Source organism: Trachypithecus francoisi, unplaced genomic scaffold, assembly GCF_009764315.1.
Source record: "Trachypithecus francoisi isolate TF-2019V2 unplaced genomic scaffold, Tfra_2.0 Lachesis_group4, whole genome shotgun sequence".
Taxonomy (NCBI): domain Eukaryota; kingdom Metazoa; phylum Chordata; class Mammalia; order Primates; family Cercopithecidae; genus Trachypithecus; species Trachypithecus francoisi.
In genome coordinates, this window is record NW_022681469.1 from 28,869,428 (window position 1) to 28,889,589 (window position 20,162).

Genomic DNA, 20,162 nt, shown 5'->3' on the forward strand with positions numbered 1-20,162 from the left:
GGGCCCCCGTGAGAAGAGGCCTGGGTTTTCCGGGTCTGGAAGCTCCACTGCCAGAAGCATTCACCCCCTGGCCCAGCGAAACCAAGGTCAGAGGGCACCTCCACCCAGGTTCCCACAGGCGTCCCTGCCGCTGCTTCACTGGGCGGAAGCTACCCATATTCATTCAGCTTTGCCAGGGCAGGATGCTTACCCTTTACAACCTCTCTCTGTGCCGTTTTCTCCTATCCCTGGGCACGCAGGTGAAAGCTAAATGAGCAGAGACCCGCCCCACACCGGAGTGGCCAGGCTGACTCCTGTGGTGGAACGAGTTTTTAATGAATCCAGAAGAACTGCCCAATTCCACGCCTCACTGCAGTCTCTTCACGTTGCTACAGAGGGAAGACCTGTAATGTGGCAGGGCTGTGGTCAGCGAGGGCTTCGGTGAGCAGCTGGAGAGTGCCGTAGTGACACGGTGACAGTCCTTGGCCTCCAGGAGGGGCGGGGCCCCCCCTCTGGGACCCCCAGCCCTAGAATCCTATGCAGGAGTGACTCTGCTGTCCCACCACACTCACAGCTGCAGCAAGGATGCCTTTCCAGCAGTCACACTCCCACGCAGGGGTCAACCTTCCTCCCAGCGGGGGCACGGTGGAGCAGGAGCTGGTCCTCCCAGCATACTGCAGCCGGACAACAGTGGCCTGTTTCAGGTGACACCTGTCTTCGGGCCCAGATCCCACCTCTGTGGTTGTCCCCAGGTTGAGCTGCCCCTGGAAGGGTTTTCTGGAAAGGACCAGGGAGGTGTGGATTTCGGAAGCTCTGAGCCCTCTGGCACCTCTTTTCTGCTCCCTGGGTTGAGTGGTCAGAAGAGGGTGTGCGCTTGCATTTTCGGTGTGACCCCTGGCCCTTACGTGTCTCTGTGTCCCCAGGGCCCTGCTCAATTCTCCACTTCACCGAGGGTGCCTGACCCCTCTCCTTTTCCCTCCATCCCCTACTTGGCAACGCACCCCACCGTGTGCATGGAAGGGTCCTTCCTCCCTGTGGCTTTTCCAGGGAGCCTTTTCTTCTCCCCGAAGTCACCCCCGCACATCCCGGAGAACCACGGCGCCTGCCCTCTGGGTTCTGGGTTGCCATGGAAACAGAGCCTTCTTTCCTCCTCCCTCCTGTTTACCTTGGTCAGAGACTGCGGCAAAAACCAGCCTGTCGCTGAAGGAGACGGAGAGCAGTGGGCGGGGGAGCAGAGAGGGAGCCAACCCGCTCCAAACCAGATCATTCCGGTTCAGAGCGGCTTCCCCTCCGGTCCTAGGAGCCTCTCCGGCAAGCCGCGCTGGGCTGCGCAGGGAGGCCCTGGGTCGAGCTGACTTTAGTGGGGAGGGCCTGAGACCACCCTGGCCAGCGCCCCCTCCCCAGTTCCGTCCGACCTCCATGCGTCCCTCCTGCCAGTGCTGGCGCTAGCAGGGCCTGGGGCGCTGTCCCTGATTGCTGGCTGTTCCCCAAACAGGGGCGCCCTGCTGGGGCGGGGGTGATGGGAGCGGAAGTGTCCCGGCCCCAAGGTGCTTTTGCCCTGCTGGGAACCCCGCGCACTCTCCTGCGGCAGCTACAGGGATGCTCTGTGTGGCTCTGGTTTAAAACTTCCCGCTGCGTTTAGAGAAGCCGAACGCTTTGTCCCAGCCCCTGATGATCTGTGCGAGGCCGCCTCTTCCCCGGGATTCCCCTGGCTCCCACCACAGGGCTTCTTCCCCTCGCAGAAGACACCAGAAGCTGCGTTTTGTCCCTGCCCCGAACAGTATGGCCACACTTTCTAACTCCCCGTGCACACCGGGCGGGAGGCTTTCCTTGTTTCTAGGCCACACTGCTCCTCGTCCCCCTCCATGGGCCACTGTGGTCATCTTGCTCGTTTGCTGTGGTCTGATCGATCGCCTCCTCCCCTATGGAAGCTTCCCGAAGGCTGGGCCCGCTCCCGCAGCACCCCAGCACCAACGGCACGTCCCAGATGTTCGGTGAGCGACGGTGGCCTCCAGGATGGGACGTGCGGCGGCGGCGCCGGGCTGCGAGGGCCACTTCCTGGCGGTCCCCTCCCCTCTAGCGGGCGGCAGCTTCTTAATCATCTGGGCGTACAGACTGAAATCCACGGCTCTTCCTCCCCAGCAATACGTGTGCTGCAGGCGGCCAGGCCATGGCCAGCGGGGCGGGCAGCCCAGCGCACCGGGCCCTGGGGAGCCGCCCGCAGCACGGACCGCCCTGGCCTCTGGCTTCACCGCTCCACGGCGGCTGCTCCCAACCCCAAATCCCGCAAAGCCAGGGGTGACTTCACGTCCCCGAAAGCCCCTCTGAAAGAATTTTCTCAGTAACCACCCAGGCCCACGTGCCTGCCGCCAGGTCACAGGAGGATGAAAGTTCTCATGAACGCGACCTTGCAGGCTTGCAGACTTGGGCTCCCTTCTCTGGCCCCTGGGTCTTGTCTTAGCCTGCCAATCTGTGAAACGGGGATAAAACTTCTAGGCCTGTGATTCAATACAGGCTTGCCGACGAGACAATGAACTGAAAATGCTTGGTTGACATGGCAGGGGGTGCAGAGGCTGGGCTCTGAGGTAGTGTGTGTGTTTGGGGTCCGGGGTTAGATCTGGTGTAAAGCTGGAGTTCTCATCCTGGATGCCCTAGTATGCAAGTAGCTCTGAGATACCCCCGTGCCTACTGTTCTTATAAACCGCATCTTTGTGGACAGCAAGCCTGTACGGTGCAGGGTGAGCCTACGCAGGGGCCGACATCCTGAACCATGACCTGATCTTAGCTGTTTCAAGGTGAGGTTTGGGTAGTAAATAACCCAGGTGCAGAAGATGCCTGGATGGCCCGGATGTATTTTTCTGGGGCTGGGAGACTAAGTTTGCTCCCTGACAGTGGGGTGGGGATTTTGAACACATCCTTGGCGGTCATGGTGAAAGCCTCCTCAGCCTGGCGGTTCTAGGTGGCAGGTTCGAGGAGGATAAACTGAGCAGTCTGACCCCTCTAAGGTGACACAGGCTGCATGGCAGCTGCTTTTTCTTTTCATGGATGTCATTTGCAATACTCTAAAGCTCCCGGCCTGCTGTGGGGCCCCCAAATAGTAAGCGGTCAGAGCTCCTGGCTGTCTCTGTCCTCTCTTCCCAAGTCCTGGAGCTGGGCTGGGGTGGCTCCTGACCTCCCTGAGCGGTGTGTGGCACCTGCCTTCCTGCATGGGCTGCTGAGGTCCCCCTGCTGAGCTGTCTGCTGGAGAATCTGAGAAGCCTCTTGCTTTTGCATTTGAGGCTGCAAGGCCAGTGCAGGGTGAGCAGATCGGCTGGGTCGGCTTTGTATGTCACTCAAAACTACCTCCTCTCCCCTGGCTGTGGATGAAAGAAAAAACCTCTGCTCTACAATAATGTTCTTGCTTGATTTTATTAATGGAGAGGATGGTAAGGAATAGGCTTTGGGCAACAGGATAAAATCACAGCTAAGCCAGGTGTGGTGGTACATGCCTGTGGTCCAAGCTACTTAAGAGGTAAGAGGATCACTTGAGCCCGGGAACTGTGATCGAGCCACTGCACTCCAGCCAGGGCTCAAATAACACAAAGCGAAAACAAACAAAACCCCACATCTAAAACTTGACAGAGTGTGTATTTTTTAAAAACCTCCTCCCTCCCCTCCATTTTTTCCTTCCACTAGCCTCTAGGGTTGGCTTTTAAATCAAAGATTCTCAAGTACCAGTGAGGCTGCAGCTGAATCAGGGAGGAACTTGAAAATATGAATACTCTAGCTGCATGCTTTGAATCACCCCGTCTTATGTGATCAGAAGAGACTCAGACTTGCCATATTCTGAAGAAGAGCTAGACTGAAAGAGCCACAAGAAGGTTCTGCTTTAGGAAGGCAGAAAAAGTAAAAAAAACAACAACAACAACAACAAAAAACCAGGATCACACTCAAAAACCAGCAGTCACTGCCACAGCCCCTCTGCCTTGTCACCTGTCTTACTACCATGAGCTCTGTGAGCTCTTGTGGCTGCTTTTTGGATACCCACCTTTTTTTTTTTTTTTTTTTTTGAGATGGAGTCTTGCTCTGTCGCCCAGGCTGGAGTGCAATGGCGCAATCTTGGCTCACTGCAACCTTCGCCTCCCAGGTTCAAGCAATTCTCCTGCCTCAACCTCCTGAGTAGCTGAGATTACAGGCACCTACCACCATGCCCGGCTAATTTTTGTTTTTTTTTTAGTAGAGACAGGGTTTCGCCAGGTTGGCCAGGCTGGTCTCAAACTCATAACCTCAGGTGATCTGCCCATCTCAGCCTCTCAAAGTGCTGGGATCACAGGCGTGAGCCACCGTACCTGGCCTGATACCCACCTTTACATCTCTAATTTACATGTGTACCCGGCTATTGCTTCAATCTAAGACATTCTGTTTATCCCCTTCCTGCTTTGGAGAGCAGAACTCAGCTCACTTGCATCACCACCCTCCCTCCCTTGTCCTACATTTAGTTTCTTCTTTATTGGTTAACTTTGTAATTTTTAGTAAACATTTTTTTTTTTTCCTGAGATGGAGTTTCACTCTTATTGCCCAGGCTGGAGTGCAATGGTGCGATCTTGGCTCCCTGAAACCTCCGCCTCCTGGGTTCAAGCTATTCTTCTGCCTCAGCCTCCCTAGTAGCTGGGATTACAGGCATGCACCACCACGCCTGGCTAATTTTGTATTTTTAGTAGAGATGGGGTTTCTCCATGTTGGTCAGGCTGGTCTCGAACTCCCAACCTCGGGTGATCGGCCCGCCTCAGCCTCCCAAAGTGCTGGGATTACAGGCATGAGCCACCACACCCAGCCTTCACTTTTATTTCTTACTCCATCAACTAGAGAGCAATCACAGTCAATATCTCCATAATGCTTACTATATGCCAGGTGTCATTTGAAGCACTCTACCCATATCTACTTATTTCAGCCACACAGTAGTATGGAGAGAGGTTACTATTATTAGCCCCATTTCAGAGAAAAGGAAACTAGGGCCACTTTGTTATTTTAGTGGTTCTCCAAGAAGGAGTGGAGAATACTTGTGTACTCAGTCTGCCACTGAGTTCTAATGGGGCAAGGATTGGGAAACGTTCATTCTGGCCTTTGCAATGAAGTCCCCTGCTGGACAATGAAATATGACAGTAAAAAGTAAAGTAGCAAAGTCTCTCATCTTGGCCAGCATTGGCCAGTTAGTTCAGCTGTGGGTCAGTGGTTCCCAAACATCTTAAACCAGCTGAATTGGAATCAACAAAAGAGTTTATTAAAATTACACACCTATTAAAATCTAATCCTTGGGGTTTGGGCCCAGGAATCTGTATTGTTAACAAGTATGGATCATGATTTTTTTTTTTTTTTTTTTTTTTGAGACGGAGTCTGGCTCTGTCGCCCAGGCTGGAGTGCAGTGGCGCAATCTCGGCTCCCTGCAAGCTCCGCCTCCCGGGTTTACGCCATTCTCCTGCCTCAGCCTCCCGAGTAGCTGGGACTACAGGCGCCCGCCATCTCGCCCGGCTAATTTTTTGTATTTTTTAGTAGAGACGGGGTTTCACCGTGTTAGCCAGGATGGTCTCGATCTCCTGACCTCGTGATCCGCCCGTCTCGGCCTCCCAAAGTGCTGGGATTACAGGCTTGAGCCACCGCGCCCGGCCTGGATCATGATTTTGAAACCAGTGGGTTACAGGTGGCCTGGCAGTGGCCGTGTTCTAGTCCCTACTCTATTTTCAATACTTTTTCTTGGAGCCTGCACTGTGCAAGTGGAAATCCTGACTGTGCCACCCACAAAGGAACCACCTGGAGCGGGCAGTAGACCTCCCACCATGATGAGATCAGTGATCTTAAGATCAGGATCAAGTTTAAGAGGTAACTCTAGTCCTAGCGCTGTACACCTATGGTACTCACCACTATGCTCCAGGCTTTTGGCCAAACATCCTAAATAAAGAATGTTAGATATGGGGATTATCTAGCTAACCTCCTCACATTTGACAGATGAGTAAACCAAGACCCAAAGAAAAGCAAGTTGCATACAGAACAGGGCTATTATGGACTCAGCCAAGAGCAGAGCCCTCGTCTCCTAACCCGGCAGGTCATCTCTTTCTAGAACAGCACTAAGAGGTAGCCACTAGCCATGTGTGGTTATTTCCATATAAATACATGAAAATTAAATCAAATTAAAAATTCAGTTCCTCAGCCATACTAGCCACATTTGAAGTACTCAAAAGCCCCATGTGGCTTGTGGCTACCACCATATTGGATGGTGCAGATACAAAACATTTCCACCATTGCACAAAGCTCTATTGCTCTAGCACTGGGCTAGAACCTGGCCTTTCATTTGAAGGCAGTAGGGAAACTGGATGGTTTTACCAGTGTTTTCTTCCCTCAAGCAATTACTGCAGAAGATTAACTACAAGAGAATGTGGTTGTTCAATTACAGTAGCTTAACAATTATCATTTTGACAAACTAGAATTGTATACACATAAAGGCCACTGAAACCCCTCCCACTAGGCCAAGATGGGTCTTAGATGCCTTATATTAAGAACCAAATCAGATGCACATAAGAGTCCATTTCAAAGTTCTGGCTGGTCTAAAGACTGAAAGGTATAGGGTCCATTACTTATATCTGGTAGGTTGGAGAGGAGTATAGTTAAGAGGTAGGAGAAATAAACCCAAGGAAAGAAGACTGCTCTGCATAATAAAGTATTAACTGTAAGGTGGATGAATGGGTAGAAACTGTTTCTCTTCTTCCTTGTAGATGTATATTGTAATATCTAAGATTACTTGTCCATGGAAGGTATGCTCAATCCAATAGTTAACCAATGGAAACACTGAAAAATAAGAGGCATTTGTGCAATTCTTGAAGGGAGACCTGAAAAATGATCAGACTTGGGAGTACCCTTGCCTACTTACTCTGGACTAAACAGACATGGAGGAAAGTACTGCATGGAGAAGGGTTAGAGGATTAGAGATGGCAGTATCATAAAACAGAGGTTTTGGTGAAGGAAGCATCTGGAAGGCCAAGGGCAGAGCTAGTTTCACCCCCAGAGAACCCCTGCACAGGGCTCAGCAGCTCCTGGGGCTCTTCCCTCGGATCATAAAGACAGTCATATGACTGTATATACAGGTTCACATTTTCCCTTTGAATTCTCTGTAGCTCTTCCAGCCATTCAGAAAAGTCTTGATATACCTATACAAACTTGTCTCGCGGTGGTTTGGGGAACATGGGGTGGGGCGGTGAGAGGGAGTGTGGGCTGCCCGGCACTTGCTCCCTTGCTGATGTCTTTGTGGGGGGAGCAGTGTACTGGTGAGGGAACTCTTGTGTGTCCAGGAGTTCCAGACAGTGAGCAGATAAAGAACCCACAGCGGAGTGGGGGTGGAAGGCAGATGACTCATAGATATTACAGAGAAAAGCTGAGCCTGGTGGGGGTGGTGGAGGTGGGGCAGGACTTACGCTTCTGTCATACAGGTGCGCTCATGTACACACAAATTACCATCAGACAATCAAGGTGGCCTTGAACCAAATTGATTTGGATAAGATTTATTGATCAGATTGTTTTAGAAAACCAACAGCAAAACACTGACAAGGTACATAAATACAGATTGGACATTTTAGGGTAAATTCACTACATTTCCTACTTGCTTGTAGGAAACCGAGTAAAGTGGAAAAGCTGTCCTGATCATATGGCATGCACACCAGACTGCAAAAGGACGTCCACACTATTTAACAGGACTGTGGCAAAATAGCTTTAAAGTAAGGCGAGCATTGTGTATGGCCCAAGCATACCCTGTAGGAAGAGCAAAGCTAGGCTCACCTCCCGGAGACTGCGTCTCAGAAAGAGGCTTCCTTTCTTGCCTAGGTTCTTCCAGGAAATTCGTCATTGGCAGGTGCTTTTCCAGGGAGATGCCTGTGCTCTCCCTGTGCAGACTCTGTGCACAAGGAAGTGGCTTTAGAGAGTGTGTTTTCTGATGCCTCCTTTATATTCTAAATGTATAACTAGTAAAATAACAATTACTACCGCTCGGTGAAATTGTTTTTTGTTTTTTGTTTTTTTTTTTCCTGAAAATTGCCTCTGACTCCATCCTGTACACTGACTAAGCAGGGCCCTTAAAAAACCTTATAAAAAGTTTTTGTTTTTTTTTTTTTTTCAAATTAAAAACATGAAAATTACAATAAAAAGATGGAACTACTTTTGTAGCACAACTCAGAACTTATGTTCATAACACCAGACTAGGGAAGAGGTCACTTTTGGCTGAATCTAATGACCTTAGAAGGGAAAGGCCATTGCTAGACGGGATCTGGTGGCAACGCACACGGAGGTCCTAGAATTCTATGAAACCTACCTCAGGCCCTGCGGGTGCGTCTGGAGTCCCAAGGCATTTGGGGAACCAGAGCAATTTCAGCCAACAGTGACCAGTTTTTAGAATGGAGCTGATGATCAGAGGACCATAAACCTTCATCCACCCTAGAGCTCAATGCCAGAAAAATTAATACAAAAAAAAAAAGGAAAATAGCTTTTTGTGCTACATCAGAATGCTGGCAGGTAGACAATTTAGTAACCTGTGCCACTTTCTAAACATCTGTAAGACCACAAAAAAAAAAAAAAAAAAAATTGGTTTTACAGAATACTAAGACCAACACAGTCTTAGAGGATCATTCAACCTTTCCTACATGCCAAGTTGTGTGATTGGAAAATGGAGGAAATCTTGCAAGATTAGAGGAAAAGCAAGTATTTGTCAAGAGCCAAATAAATGTGTTCAAATAATGGAATTTTCTCTGTGTTGCACACAGCTTTTCCTTCCCATAGGTACTAAGAGTTCTTTGGTGGTTAGAGGAGAGATGGCCTGGAGCTCAGGGCAGGAGATGATGCTGAAGAGTTACATCTACTCAGGATTACCACCTGTGGTTCCTAATTTCAGCATTCAACTCTAATTGTTCAGACTGACTAATTACAGGCAATCAGCTGCTTATATGGTCACTGGTTGTCAGCTCCTACTGATTGTTCCTTTTCCTTTTCTAACTACTCATTAGCCCCATTCCATGGAAAAACAGGTGCTTAGAGGGAAGGATAGAGAGGAAAAAGAAATGTAAATGAATCTATTGTTTGATAGAAAAGTTGATTCGCTGATTATCTATGGATTTCAATGATCTGTGCTTTACTCTTGCTACTGGTGGATAACCAAAGGTCACTGTTAACCTATCTTTTGCTTAAAAATGTTAATATGCTTATTATACTTTAAAATCTAGCTATGTAAGGACATGAATGGTTTAAAGCAAATTTTTACATCGTGTCATTACGGCCCTGAAAAAAGGAGAGTCTGCCAATGGAAAGGGTTTTGTTTAGCCCCTAAGGATAGTTAAGATTTCAATTTATTCTGTGTCAGTTTATAGTTTTTCCAGGACGTGGACAATATTAAATGAAGAAAGCATCGTTTTCTTCATTTAATAAAGTGTTACATTCCCAGATAAATTAGTATATACATGGGAGAACGGATAGTGTTAAATACTAGGTTTTAATTCTCCATTTAGGAAACTCCTTACAGACGGACTTCCTTGTTCTCGGGCAACAAAATGTAAGACATGCAAACATGAGCTAGTGCAAAGATGACAGGGAGAAAAAAAATCTCAACTCTAACACACTTAAGGAACAGTGAGTCTCTAAGAGTTCCATCTTGGAGTAAGAAAACATAGACTTGAAAATCCAGCTTTACCATGAGTTGGCTTAAGCCAGCTGATCACATCTAAAATTCTTGGCATAATTTGACCCTAAAGTAATAAGCTCACTTCCCCAAGACGCAAAAAAGTAGTCTACCTGCTTTATAGTTACACCCTATATATAATCTGTATATATCCATATGTTTCTATATATTGCACTTAAATTTACAGGACTGTAGTAGGACGGCTGGGAGTACCTCAAAGAGGCAGAGAAGCAGCAGGCATAAACTTTCCTAAATCAAGTAAACAGTGTCCGGAATTTCGAGTGCTGGTTATAGGTATACTGAAATGCCTGATGACCTCTATCTAATTTCTAGTTATCTACACTTAGTCATTCACACACAGTCATTTGGCATCCAGAACATGTGCACATGTGTGGTTCTATAGCACTCAGTGCTGGTCATACCACGTCATTTTTACTAGTGTTATATTAAAAGAAGACACTTTGGACCAAGGATATATACTTTTATGAAAATAAAACACACAGGTCTTTGATGTCAGGCCTCCAAGGTCTACCTCAAAGAAGGCTGCCCTCAGGAGGCTTAACAAAGGATGCCAGCAAGTGTGGATGGAACCAGACCACATCTCTCTTCAGCTCTCTGGTGTAGCAGGGCTAGAGACTCGCTTCTATCCTAAGGACCATGAAAGTCTAAGCACAGAGGCTGAGCATTCAGTCTTTGGTCCCTGTATAAATCCAGGTCAAAAATCCTCTTGCCACCCTAAACAGCCTGGCTTGTTCAATTGGGATATATTTCCACCAGATATCCAGAGGCCAGGCTGGAGCCATGCAGCAAAGCTCTGTTTTGGACTAATGGAGCTGCTCAGACTGGCTTGCTCTGGGAGAGCACAGAGAAGCAAGCCTGGCAGTGGTGGCAGGAGGTTAAGGGCTACACAGACTGGTAATGGCAAGATGTGGGAGGATGGGCCCCTAGAGGAGCTGCTCCTTTTCCTGCCTCTCTCCCACATTCCTCACGCCCCAGAAAGGACCCAAGTTCACAGGTGCGTGGTTATTATAAGACTTCCCAGAATACAGGCTCCATGAACTCAACCCGTCACAGAGGGGATGGTATGATAAGGCCTAGAAATCAGGAGCATGTCTGGAGGCTGCGGTTTTCTCTTCCCCAGAACTGAACACCAGATGGTAACTTTTTAACCATAGCACAAAGGTCATTTTAAATCCACACATAAGCTAAAGAGATCTCTTCTGAGATGAAGGAAAAAGAATAACTTTAAAAGCTAGGTGAAAAAAGAGGCACTTAAAGGAAAGGTGTGTTCCAACTCTCCCATGCAAGTCTCCTGCTGTGAGGTGGCCCCGGGAGGACCAGCGCTGCCCCTTGCACGCCTTCAGCACCTTGAGTACACCTGCGGCTTACACATGCGCATGGTGAGCCTCTTGCTCAGCTCCCCTAGCAGCCTGATGGCAAAGCAAGTGAAAATTTATGTCATTCTTTTTAGAATTAAAAAAAACCAATCAAACAAACCAGAATTGAAATTTCACACACAAAAAATGAATGCTACTCAGTTTCATTCCTTCCTCATGCTAGTTTTTAAATGATACTTGGTTCTTCAGGAAGGATGACCTGTGGCTTTACCCCCAAGACCTTGTATCCAATAACTAGACAATTACTCACAGCACCATGCACATTAAAGCAGACAGAAAAGAAGGCAACAAGCTAAGGGAAAAATCAAGGACCAACTGCCTGAGAAAATGGCAGGTACCTGGCCCAGAGATTAGAAAAGAAACAAGTTCTCAAAAGGAAATGGCCAAGATGATAGCCAAAGACCATAGCCTGAGCGGAAGCCAAGTTAACAAGCCCAGAGGATGCAGGTTTTCTCTGCCTGGCTCTTCCCTGGCCTCCCTCGGGAACTTGTGTTCATGTTACACGGCATTTACACCACGTATTTAGAGTCTGCAATTCCCCATGAAGAAGTCAAAGAGATATTTAAAACCATTCATAAGCATAAGAGAGTTTCAAAACTGCCAGAATGAAGAATTTTGGCCACCACAAGTGTTTCCATTTGAAACATTCTTGATGCTATAATTTCTAAGAGCAACAACAAAGAGCACAACCACGACACACACACGACTCCTTTGACAGCCAACTCTACCCACTGCTGGCACCGTGAGGATGAGAAAGAAATCACTAACCAAGAGGTGCTGGGCTGCTTAACCTTCCTTCAAAGCCAAAGTAGTAGGTTTGAGTTATCTATGCAACAAGATGGCAACAACTGCTGCCATCAGACCCAGCTACTAGTCAATTAGACGCATCTTGAAAACACTAAGTTAAACATCTAGGTTTAAGTATAACCTGCAAGATTCCCAAGGTTAGCCTTCTCAGCTTCCCCTAAACTTGTGGTTGTTGCTGTTGCTAGATGTAAAAATTTTTTAATTTCATTTTTGTTTATGTTGATGATGTTTTAATTTCTAGAACATTGTATGACATGGAACTGTTCAGAATTCCTTTAAAAATGAATCTGTCTTGATTAAAAACATTATTAAGGTACTTTCAGGCTTTCCCTTAACTCCATCGAGAAGGAAGAGGGAGTATGTGAATACATGTGCATGTAATGGGTCAGGAGGAAGAGAAGCAAAGAAGGAAGCACGTGGGAAAGTGAGATGTCCATAAACTGAAAAACCAATTTACAGAAAGGCATCTGATGTATTTTCTAAATAAGGCCTTGATCAGGGTAACCAATCCTCTTTGTAGCACATTCTACACTGCCCATAAATAAAGGAGTCTCTTTAAATTAACATTTCCAGTATCAATGAACAGTCCAGAAATCCTCATTTCAAGCGTTCGATGAGTCCCTGTGTGAGTCCAAGATGCAGAAGCTGTGTTCGGGAGAGGTTTGCAAGGTTAGGGAAGGCCGCAAGCAGCTTCTCCCATGCCAGTTCCAGCAGGCTAGGTACGACCAGCCAGATCTTAAACAATGACCCAGTCCGTTTGTTTTCATGGATGTTCACCACTCCTCCATGAATGTACATGCAACCAGCCTATGAGTGGTCAAAAGAGGACAAATTCAAACGGGAGAGAAACATACAAGGCTGAAGACTCAGTGGGGAAAGAGCACAGTAGATGGAATCAAACTGAAATGAGACAAGAATTCCTCACTGATCCCAATATCATGTGGAGATCAAGAGGGTTTAAATAATGAATTACTAAGGGAAAAACTATATATATATATATATATATATATTTTTTTTTTTTTTTTTTGAGACAGAGTCTCGCTCTGTCACCCAGGCTGGAGTGCAGTGGCACGATTTCGGCTCACTGCAAGCTCTGCCTCCAAGGTTCACGCCATTCTCTTGCCTCAGCCTCCTGAGTAGCTGGGAACACAGGCACCCACCACCACATCTGGCTAATTTTTTTTTTGTATTTTTAGTAGAGACGGGGTTTCACCGTGTTCGCCAGGATGGTCTCGATCTCCTGACCTCGGGATCCACCCACCTTGGCCTCCCAAAGTGCTGGGATTACAGGCGTGAGCCACTGCACCCAGCCTATAAATATGAATTTTTTTTACTTCAACAACAAACAATTTCACTATTAACTAACATTAAACTAAAACTATATTAAGTATCCAAAATGCCACATGTTGGTAATACAAAGATGAAAATAAAGGCCATCGCTTCAAGAAATGAGCAGGACCTTCAATAATATGGTATCAAGGGGTTAAAACGATTCCACCCTCCCAGGAAACACCTTTGACATCATGGTCAGGGCCGGAATGCCACAGGTAGCATTTCTCTTACATCTATGTTATTCTCTCAAATTTGGGTGTGATAATTTTTCTCCTCTTTTCTCAGAGGATGGCCTAGCTTTGGGAGGAAGTTTTAAAAATACATTATTAATAATCTAAGGTTTGCCCATATCTGGGTTTTTTTCTTGCTAATATCTCTAAAAAGATTTCTTTATCATCTGTAACTACATAAGGAAGATATGAAAATAAAAACTTACTGGTGTAACTGCTGCACAGTGAAAATAAACTGGCTCTGGCATGGTAGCTGGGAGCTTCACCCATTGGAAAGTCTGCAGATTCAACTTCCAGATATCTCCCAGGATCACCTCTCCATTATAGCCCCCACAAATAAATACATCTATGAAGAAAAGAGAAAGCCAAGATCACACAAAGGAAAAGAGCCAAAACTATGGAGTGTTTTAGGGTAGGTCACACAGCCAGCTGACAGGTGGCCAGTGAAGTGGATTGCCCCATGACACAGACGACTTCTGCTGTGCAGCCTCTCATGCTGTTGTCCCTCAATAGAACTGAGACGCTACGTCAGGGTGTTCACTGGGACTAAGGATGCAAGCCTCTAGGGAGCCTTCATGTCAAAGTTTCCAAACTCAGACACATACCTACAGATTCCAGGCACAGAAAGTGAAAGAGCAAGGGGTCTAGGGAGGATAAACAGAAGGCTCAGGAAAACAGACAGGAATGCTCATGCTCTAAAAGAGGTGACAGCTATGCAGCCCCAGCTGTTCGTTACCATAAGAGACTTAAGGTTGGCAATTGCCAGATTGCCCATTTTTTTTCAAGGCAAGCTTGGAAATCTGGATATGTTTTTAAAAATGAAATCTTTTGATTTTTAAGTTTTGGCTACTAATTTTTTTTTTTTTTTTTTTTTTTTTTTTTAAGAGACAAGGTCTCACTATGTTACCCAGCCTGGTCTTGAACTCCTGGGCTCAAGTGACCCTCCTGCTTCAGCCTCCCAAAGTGCTAAGATTATAGGCATGAGCCACCACCCCAGCCTCAAAACAATTTTTAATACACATATGAGCCAAACAAAACACATATGCAGGCCACCAGTTTGCAAACTCTTCTTTAAATAATGTCCTGGAAAGAATATACATTTATCTGTTCATAGAGTCTAAAGTCTCTGAGGAGGAACGTTCACTGCAGTGTTCAGTTTAGGAACACAAGAGAGGCTGTTCCAAGCTTTCTTCAGCTAAAAGAGGACAAACTGAAGCTCTGTTTGATCTGTACAGTTATTAGGAATAATTTTCCCAAAATGAGAGGTGTGGGTTTTCTGGTAAAATCAGTTAGTTATAACTAATTAGACAACTTGTAACAAAGGCTATGTGAACCTTCAAATGAAATGCCTAGAACTAAGGTTGAATTCTATTTGTATGGTGCTTGGCCTCAAAGAATTAAATGAATAAATTCCTTAACTCAGGTCTAGAACAAGTTTAAGCTAATACTTAAGCTATAAAATGCACTGGAAACTTTTTTGGCTAGGATTCAAGGAAAACCTAAAGTACAGTTCCATTCTGAGAGAGAGAAATGTGAGCAATGTCATTATCTATAAATTTTATCCAGAAAGCAGGAGCACAATAAAAAATCCCTCTGAACTAGAGATGGCAGAATAATCCTAGTTATATCTGAACTAAGTTGCTAAAAGCATACAGGCTATCTAACTCATTTATATATACTTTCCTCCCAGAAAAAATTTAAGAGCTATATCAAACGATGAAATAAGTTGTAAATTAAAAGACAGGAAGGTTATCCAGAGAGGAGTCACTTATCACATTTAGTTAAAGTAGCTGCAGCTGCTTTCTGAAGCCATACAATGCCTTTGTTGTAATATAGCCAAAGAATGAGCTAAGAGTTCCATTTGGCATCAGAGAGAGAACAGAATCAACTTTATGAAATATCACTCTGAAGGAGTTATTACAATTTTAATACAATGTTTGCTGAGGTCTCTACAGTATAAACAGTCAAAATTATTAGTATTAGTCACCGTAACCACAGACATCTGTTGAGGTGTGGGATGCTGGAAGATCAAGTGCTAAAATCAAAGCTTATTTATCACCATTTTCTGAGTTCTCTAATAACTGAGGGAACCCAAACACCATACTAGTTTACCTGATGAAAATGGCTGAGAGAGGCGTAACTACTAATTTCCCTTTAAGTTTAAACTACCAGAAATAGACTTTTCTCAAAGTTATGAGCCTCTTTTGAGGGGGCTATCTTTAGGAAATAAGATATTTTCAGAAGATACAATTACAGAAATGGAAGCAAAATGTTATTTAGAATCCTTACCATTTTTTATTTGAACACAACTGTGACACCTTCGGGCTGCAGGAAAGCCTGCCAAACACACAAACGCAGAAGTTCCATTACTTACAGAAAGACTGGGAATCACACTGACACAACACAGTGAAAGACATACTATGTGTAACTCAAAACAACCCCTTTGTTGCATGTGAAGCAAACACTGACTAGTCCTTTCACTCCCTCCGTATTTCAGAAGCCATCAGGAGTCTCATCGTAACAGTACAATGCTAAGGTGCCAGAAACAAAGAGGGAAAGGACAGGAGTTGCTAGTGGCTTTCCCAAGCCCTTTTACCCACACAGAGATAGGTAGATCTTCATTATTTATTTAATTTAGAGACAGGGTCTCACTCTGTTGCCCAGGCTGGAATGCAGCAGTGCTATCTTGGCTCACTGCAGCCTCCGCCTCCTCGGCTCAAGTGATCCTCCCACTTCAGCCTCCTCAGTAGCTGGGACCACAGGTGCATACCACCACACCCAGATAATTTTTTTTATTTTTAGTGGAGACAGGGTTTCACCATGTTGCCCAGGCTGGTCTCGAACTCCTGGGCTCAGCCTCCCAAAGTACTGGGATTATAGGTATGAGCCACCACACCCAGCTGGTAGATCTTTATTTAGGCTCCAATTTCTTATATCACCCATATTTCTCAGCTTCTGCCAAATAATTCAATAAAGAGGATGAAAAGTCTCTTTCCTCAATCACTAAGGATAATTAATGTGTGTGTGTGGGTTTTTTTTGTTTGTTTGTTTTGTTTTGTTTTGTTTTGTTTGACAGCAAGACTCTGTCTCCCAGGCTGGAGTGCAGTGGCGTGATCTTGGCTCACTGTAATCTCTGCCTCTGGGGTTCAAACAATTCTCCTACCTCTGCCTCCCAAGTAGCTGGGATTATAGGCACATACCACCACACCCAGCTAATTTTTACATTTTTAGTAGAGATGAGGTTTCACCATGTTGGCCAGGCTGGTCTCGAATTCCTGACCTCATGATCCGCCCACCTCGGCCTCCCAAAGTGCTGGGATTATAGGCGTGAGCCACCACGCCCAGCCCTAAGGAATAATTATAATTGGACTAAGGAATACAAGTATTTTCTAATACCAGTTCAACAGATTTTTCTTTTTTTTTTTTTTTTTTTGAGATAGGGTCTCACTCTGATGCCCAGGCCGGAATGTAGTGGCTCAATCATGGCTCACTACAGCCTCTATTTCCCAAGCTCAGGTGATTCTCCCACCTCAGCCTCCCGAGTACCTGGGACTATAGGTGTACACCACCATGACCAGCAAATGTTTTTGTATCTTTGGTAGAGACAGGGTCTCACCATGTTGCTCAGGCTGGTCTCAAACTCGTGGGCTCAAGCGATCTGCCCACCTTGGCCTCCCAAAGTGCCGAGATGAAAGGCGTGAGCCACTGCACCCGGCCCAACAGATACTTAACTTGCCATATAACTCAGTAAAATTACTTTTTCCTTCCAAAATTAGTAAAAGTGTAATATATGTTTGTTAAAGATAAGTTAAGCAATACTTTAAATTTACCTATTTTTTCATGGGGTTTTGTTGCAATTTCCTCCCATGCATTCGTTTCAAGGTTGTATGCATGGATCTTAGAGAAAAAAAAAGAACATATACACATACATAAATAACTGTAATTTTAGCTAGCCTGAAAATGATTCTTTTAAAAACAGACTTTGTTTTTTAAAGCAGTTTTAGGTTCACAGCAAAACTGAGCAGAAGGTACAGTGATTTTCCATATAGAAAACTGGACTTTTAACAGCAGCAGCCTGCGTAAACATATATTCTTAGTTGAAAAGTCTTTCTTCTTTTCTTTTGCTTTTTTCTGATCTTTCCAAATATATGGGAAAACATTAAATGGGGCAGTTGAAAATTAAACACATATATGATTTTGCTTTTTATTTTATTTTTTATTTTTTATTTTTTTTGAGATGGAGTCTCTGTCACCCAGGCTGGAGTGCAATGGCACGATCTCGGCTCACTGCAACCTCCACCTCATAGGTTCAAGCGACTCTCCTGCCTCAGCCTCCCGAGTAGCTGGGATTACAGGTGCCTGCCACCATGCCCAGCTAATGTTTGTACTTTTAGCAGAGACGGGGTTTCATCATGTTGGCCAGGCTGGTCTCAAACTTCTGACCTCAGGTGATCCGCCCACCTCAGCCTCCCAAAGTGCTGGGATTACAGGTGTGAGCCACCTCACCCAGCCCACTTTTTTAAATTCACAGAAAAAAAGGAAGAAGAAGGTTGGAATGAGAAGCTGCAGTGCATGTGATTCTTGATTTTCTTCTATATGTTGTCCTGCAACTTCCACATTTTCTGCAAGGGGCATATATCATTTTTATAACAGAAAAAAGCAAGTGTTTGTAAGGGAATGTGGGAATTCAGTTTTGACAAAAGTTGAAAAAGACCATTAAGGTTCCAAGCAGTCCAGGAGCTCTACAGCCTAATGTAGGTTTCCCCTGGGATGTGTGACTATGACATTTTAGAAATGCCACAGGGATGGGATGGATGAATAACAGCCCTTCAGAGCTCAGCTTTCTCAAGTTCGTGACGTGCAACCCTAAACAAGCCTGTTCTTTTTAGATACACAGCAGTGATGATGATGCGGATGTGACATTCTGAGAATGCTGCTTCCAATTCTAATTAGTTGCTCCATTCAAGCTACTATGCCTTCCTTTTAGTCACTTTCCTCATCCAGCATAAGGGGATAATTTTCACAAAGTATTTTCAGTGTGTGATAAATAACACCTGTCAACTGAAAGCATTTTGGGGTACAGAGTTCAACCTTATAATATAAAGTGCATCCAACACAAAATAGGCGTTAATGAGGAATGTGCTCAAAAATTAAAATATCTAAAGTAACAGAATTATCTTGCTTAGTTGACACATGCCTCTTTCTAGCCTTCTCCCTCTCCCTTTTTTTCTTTTTTAAAAAATATACCTTGTTTAAGGAATATGCTGTCCAGGACGTACCACCTCCCAAGATGTAAATCCTCTGCCCGTCATGTGCGATTTCATGTCGGTATCTGAAAATTTACAATAAAATTCACTTATAATTAAGTGAAAAATGATCTACCTAAGATTTAGCTATAAGGTTTTCTATAACATCATTATTTATAATAATAAATTATTGGAAATAACCTAAGTGTTTAACAATAGTGAATTGGTTATATGACTTACAGAATATACATAAAATGGATTAGTATGCAACCAATAACAGAGTAGGTACCAGATAGTGGTTAATGCATTGAGAACTTTTTTGTGTCATTTTTTAAAATAAATTGCATTAAAAATTTATAGATACATAAATATATATAGAAAATGACTATTAGGATATAATCCAAAACATTAAACCTGGTTATCTTTGAGTTTAGACTTGGATTTTTATTTTCTTCGTTTTGCTAATTTGTATTTTGTAGATTTTTCTATAACCTTTTGTGATAATTTTGTATAAAGGGGAAAATATTACATAGTTTTAAAAAGTGATCTGCCTACATTTAGAGACCTTAGACTATGAGTTTGCAAATTAAGATACTTATTTAGCAGAAAATTATGCTACATAGAACTGTGGATATAATATAAAACACCTCAGAACTTTCATCCAGGCAGTCTAGCTAAAAGCTAAAATAATTTCTAATATGTCCATAAAATGACTCAAAGAAAGCAACCATGTGAAAATGCTTTGAAAACTTAATCTATTTCCTTCTTTACCTGAAGTCTTTGTTGCTGATAAAATAAACTACATCAAAATCATTCCAGTAAGAGGCCAACTCCCAAGTCCTCTTATGTTAGTTTTACAATGATCAGCCCACTAACAGGCTACAATTAAGATAAATTCTTCCTTAGCACCTATATGCTATTTTGTTTAGAGGCAACAAAAAGACACTGGATTCATCTAAACAGAGTTAATAAAAAATGTTTTACTGTCTTTGCTTTCAAACTGGAGGGGGAAAAAATCTCTTCAAGTGTTTCAGTGAGTTTAATTCTTTTTTCTGTTCTTTTTTTTTTTCAAGACAGAGTCTTGCTCTGTCGCCTAGGCTAGAGTGCAGTGGCGCGATCTCAGCTCACTGCAACCTCTGCCTCCCAGGTTCAAGCAATTCTCCTGCCTCAGCCTCCTGAGTAGCTGGGATTACAGATGCCCACCACCATACCCTGCTAATTTTTGTATTTTTAGTAGAGACGGGGTTTCACCATGTTGGCCAGGCTGGTCTCGAACTCCTGACTTCATGATCCACCCACCTCAGCCTCCCAAAGTGCAGGGATTACAGGCTGCGCCCAGCCACAGTGAGTTTAATTCTATGAAGAGGCAACTGCTATTAGCAAAGAAAAGTGAAAGATACAGATCTGCTACTAGAAGGCAACTAGAGAAAACCATGTGATGTTTAACACGGCACTTAAAATGAATGACCTTTCCATCCATCCA

At 44.6% G+C, this 20,162-nt stretch overlaps 2 protein-coding genes across 5 annotated transcripts in view; both read right to left on the reverse strand.

Annotated features, from left to right (window-relative positions):
* Nucleotides 1-294: 294 nt before the first annotated feature.
* LOC117073073 lies at nt 295-1,746 on the reverse strand. The gene is made up of 2 exons (XM_033193572.1): nt 1,145-1,746; nt 295-756 (listed from the first exon to the last, which is right to left on the reverse strand). The coding sequence occupies exons 1-2, from the start codon at nt 1,398-1,400 to the stop codon at nt 680-682; spliced, it is 333 nt and encodes a 110-aa protein (XP_033049463.1). The 5' UTR covers nt 1,401-1,746; the 3' UTR covers nt 295-679.
* A 5,735-nt stretch (nt 1,747-7,481) lies between these two features.
* KLHDC10 (kelch domain containing 10) overlaps nt 7,482-20,162 on the reverse strand; it is a 71,121-nt gene continuing 58,440 nt past the window's right edge. For all 4 annotated transcript variants that reach the window (XM_033195128.1, XM_033195127.1, XM_033195130.1 and 1 more), the window contains 5 exons: nt 18,681-18,765; nt 17,264-17,330; nt 15,723-15,770; nt 13,640-13,779; nt 7,482-12,678 (listed from right to left, as the gene is read on the reverse strand). In XM_033195128.1, the coding sequence (XP_033051019.1) occupies nt 12,469-12,678; nt 13,640-13,779; nt 15,723-15,770; nt 17,264-17,330; nt 18,681-18,765 (550 nt within the window). In that variant the 3' untranslated portion in view covers nt 7,482-12,468. The remainder of the gene's footprint in view (nt 12,679-13,639; nt 13,780-15,722; nt 15,771-17,263; nt 17,331-18,680; nt 18,766-20,162) is intronic.